The sequence below is a fragment of the Nannospalax galili genome, unplaced genomic scaffold, assembly GCF_000622305.1.
Source record: "Nannospalax galili isolate Female #2095 unplaced genomic scaffold, S.galili_v1.0 C49430668, whole genome shotgun sequence".
In the NCBI taxonomy this organism is placed as follows: domain Eukaryota; kingdom Metazoa; phylum Chordata; class Mammalia; order Rodentia; family Spalacidae; genus Nannospalax; species Nannospalax galili.
Window position 1 is genome coordinate 1 of NW_008479642.1, and position 2,018 is coordinate 2,018.

Genomic DNA, 2,018 nt, shown 5'->3' on the forward strand with positions numbered 1-2,018 from the left:
GCACTTAACATTTTTTTTTTTTTTTTTTAATATTTTGTAGGAAGCAACCGTTTTTGTGAGGAATGGATGCAGGCTTTCTTGCATGGTGCTGAAGGGGGGAACCCTTTTCTTTTTAGACAAGTTCTGGAGAACTTTAAACTAAAGGTAATGCATTGGCTGTGTGCCAAGGGCCACTTGCAATATTTTTGGTGTGAATTTGATCGTTGCCAGGGACAGCATCTGCGATCTGACAGCTGCGATGTCCCTAGAATGGAGCGTCCCCAGAACTCCAGGCGTCACGACACTTGCCCTTTCAGCAGCTTTGCATGCAGTTTCGTTTCCAAGAAGCTGTGTTGGATGCTTGCTTATATTCAGGGGACATCAAGCTGACCAATGTGTGATGTATCTCAGTTGCAAAATGCAGAGATACGTGATGGGAGAGTGCTGCCACCTTAAAAGATTTAAGTCTTTTTCTACAGGAGAAGCTGTTACACCAAAGGCAAAGTATATTAGCAATAGAAATAATGGGATATTTACAATAAAAAGCCAACATTGGCACATATGCTGAGGGCTCAGCTTGATAAGGGATATTTCTCAAGCTTCGTTACTATCTCATTGAACACATACTTAATTAACTGAGTCTTCTTTTTCTAGGCCATACAAGACACTAACAATTTGAAGAGATTTATCCGGCAGGCAGAAATGAATCATTACGCCTTGTTTAAATGTTACATGTTCCTTAAGAACTGTGGTAGTGGAGACATCCTTTTGAAGATTGTTAAAGTGGAACATGAAGAAATGCCTGAGGCCAAAAGTGTGGTAGCTGTTCTGGAAGAGTTCATGAAAGAGACACTGGTCTAAAGCGTTGATCATGTGTTGGGACCACTGTTTCATGAGGTTGTATGTTTAAGCTTCTTGTTTGAAATTGCTGTTGCTATTGTTGATAGGATTACACATAAGGTTCTTTTTTCTTTTCATAATTTTTTTCTTTAACTTAATTAAACATACAAGTTTACCAGGCCTTGCCTTTAATCCAAGCAAGGAGGAAGGAAGACTCTGAGTTGAAGGCCAGCCTGGTCTACATAGTGAGACCCTGTGTCAAAAACAAACAAGCAAGCCCGTGAAAGCTTCAGGAGTGTTCTCACTGAGATCTAGGAAGGTAATGTGTGTTACAGTTGTGGAATTCTGGTATATTGCTAGTCCCATCAGTTCTAAGCTTCAGAAATCTGTTGTCTAAAAATCTTTATAGGGTGAATTTTGGCTTCTCATGAATTTACTATAGTATTTAAGCAAATTTTCCTCACAGAAAAATCCTCACTTCTTTCTCAATAGACTGTACACGTTTCTGAAGTATGTAATCCTTGCTGGGTATGTGATACAAGCCTAGAATCCCAGCTACTCAGGAGGTTCAGGCAGGAGGTTCTCAAATTCCAGGCTAACCTGAGCTACAAAGTAAGTCTGCATCCAGCTTGGACAACATAGCAACACCCTGTCTTATACAAATCCTCCTCCCCCTCCTTCCTCCCCCTCCCTCTCCCTCTCCCCCGTCCCCTCCTGGGAGGACAGAGTAACACCATTACACTATTTCAAAGACAGATCTTTGCATTCTGTGGGAACCTGATACATTTTGGTTTTTTGTCTGATTGACAGTTGATATGGAGATGAAATCAGGTTTTAAACCAATATGCAAATAAATCACCAGTGTTTAAGAAATTAAATTAGCTTTAAATTAGATGCACTTGGACCAGCAAGATAGCTCAGCAGGTAAAGAAGCCTGCCACCAAGTCTGATAACCTGAGTTTTATCCCCAGGGTGGAAGGAACCACAGTGTGAAAGAAGAGAACCGATTCCCACAAGCTGCCCTCTGACACCCCCCCTCCCCCACATACACACTGGCACATACACATGCACACCCACACAATCAATCAAAAAAAATAGAAGCACTAACTTCACTAAAACATCCCCGATGAAAAGCTATTGCAACTAGGCATGGTAGCACACACCTTTAATCTCAGCACTCGGGAGGCAGAGGCAGGTGG

General features: G+C 41.7%; 1 protein-coding gene across 1 annotated transcript; it reads left to right on the plus strand.

The window, feature by feature from the left end:
• Window positions 1-41: 41 nt before the first annotated feature.
• LOC115069148 (protein Njmu-R1-like) lies at window positions 42-994 on the plus strand. Its single transcript, XM_029560362.1, has 2 exons — window positions 42-144; window positions 634-994. Exons 1-2 carry the CDS (start codon window positions 67-69, stop codon window positions 838-840), a joined length of 285 nt encoding a protein of 94 aa, XP_029416222.1. The 5' UTR covers window positions 42-66; the 3' UTR covers window positions 841-994.
• Window positions 995-2,018: the final 1,024 nt, after the last annotated feature.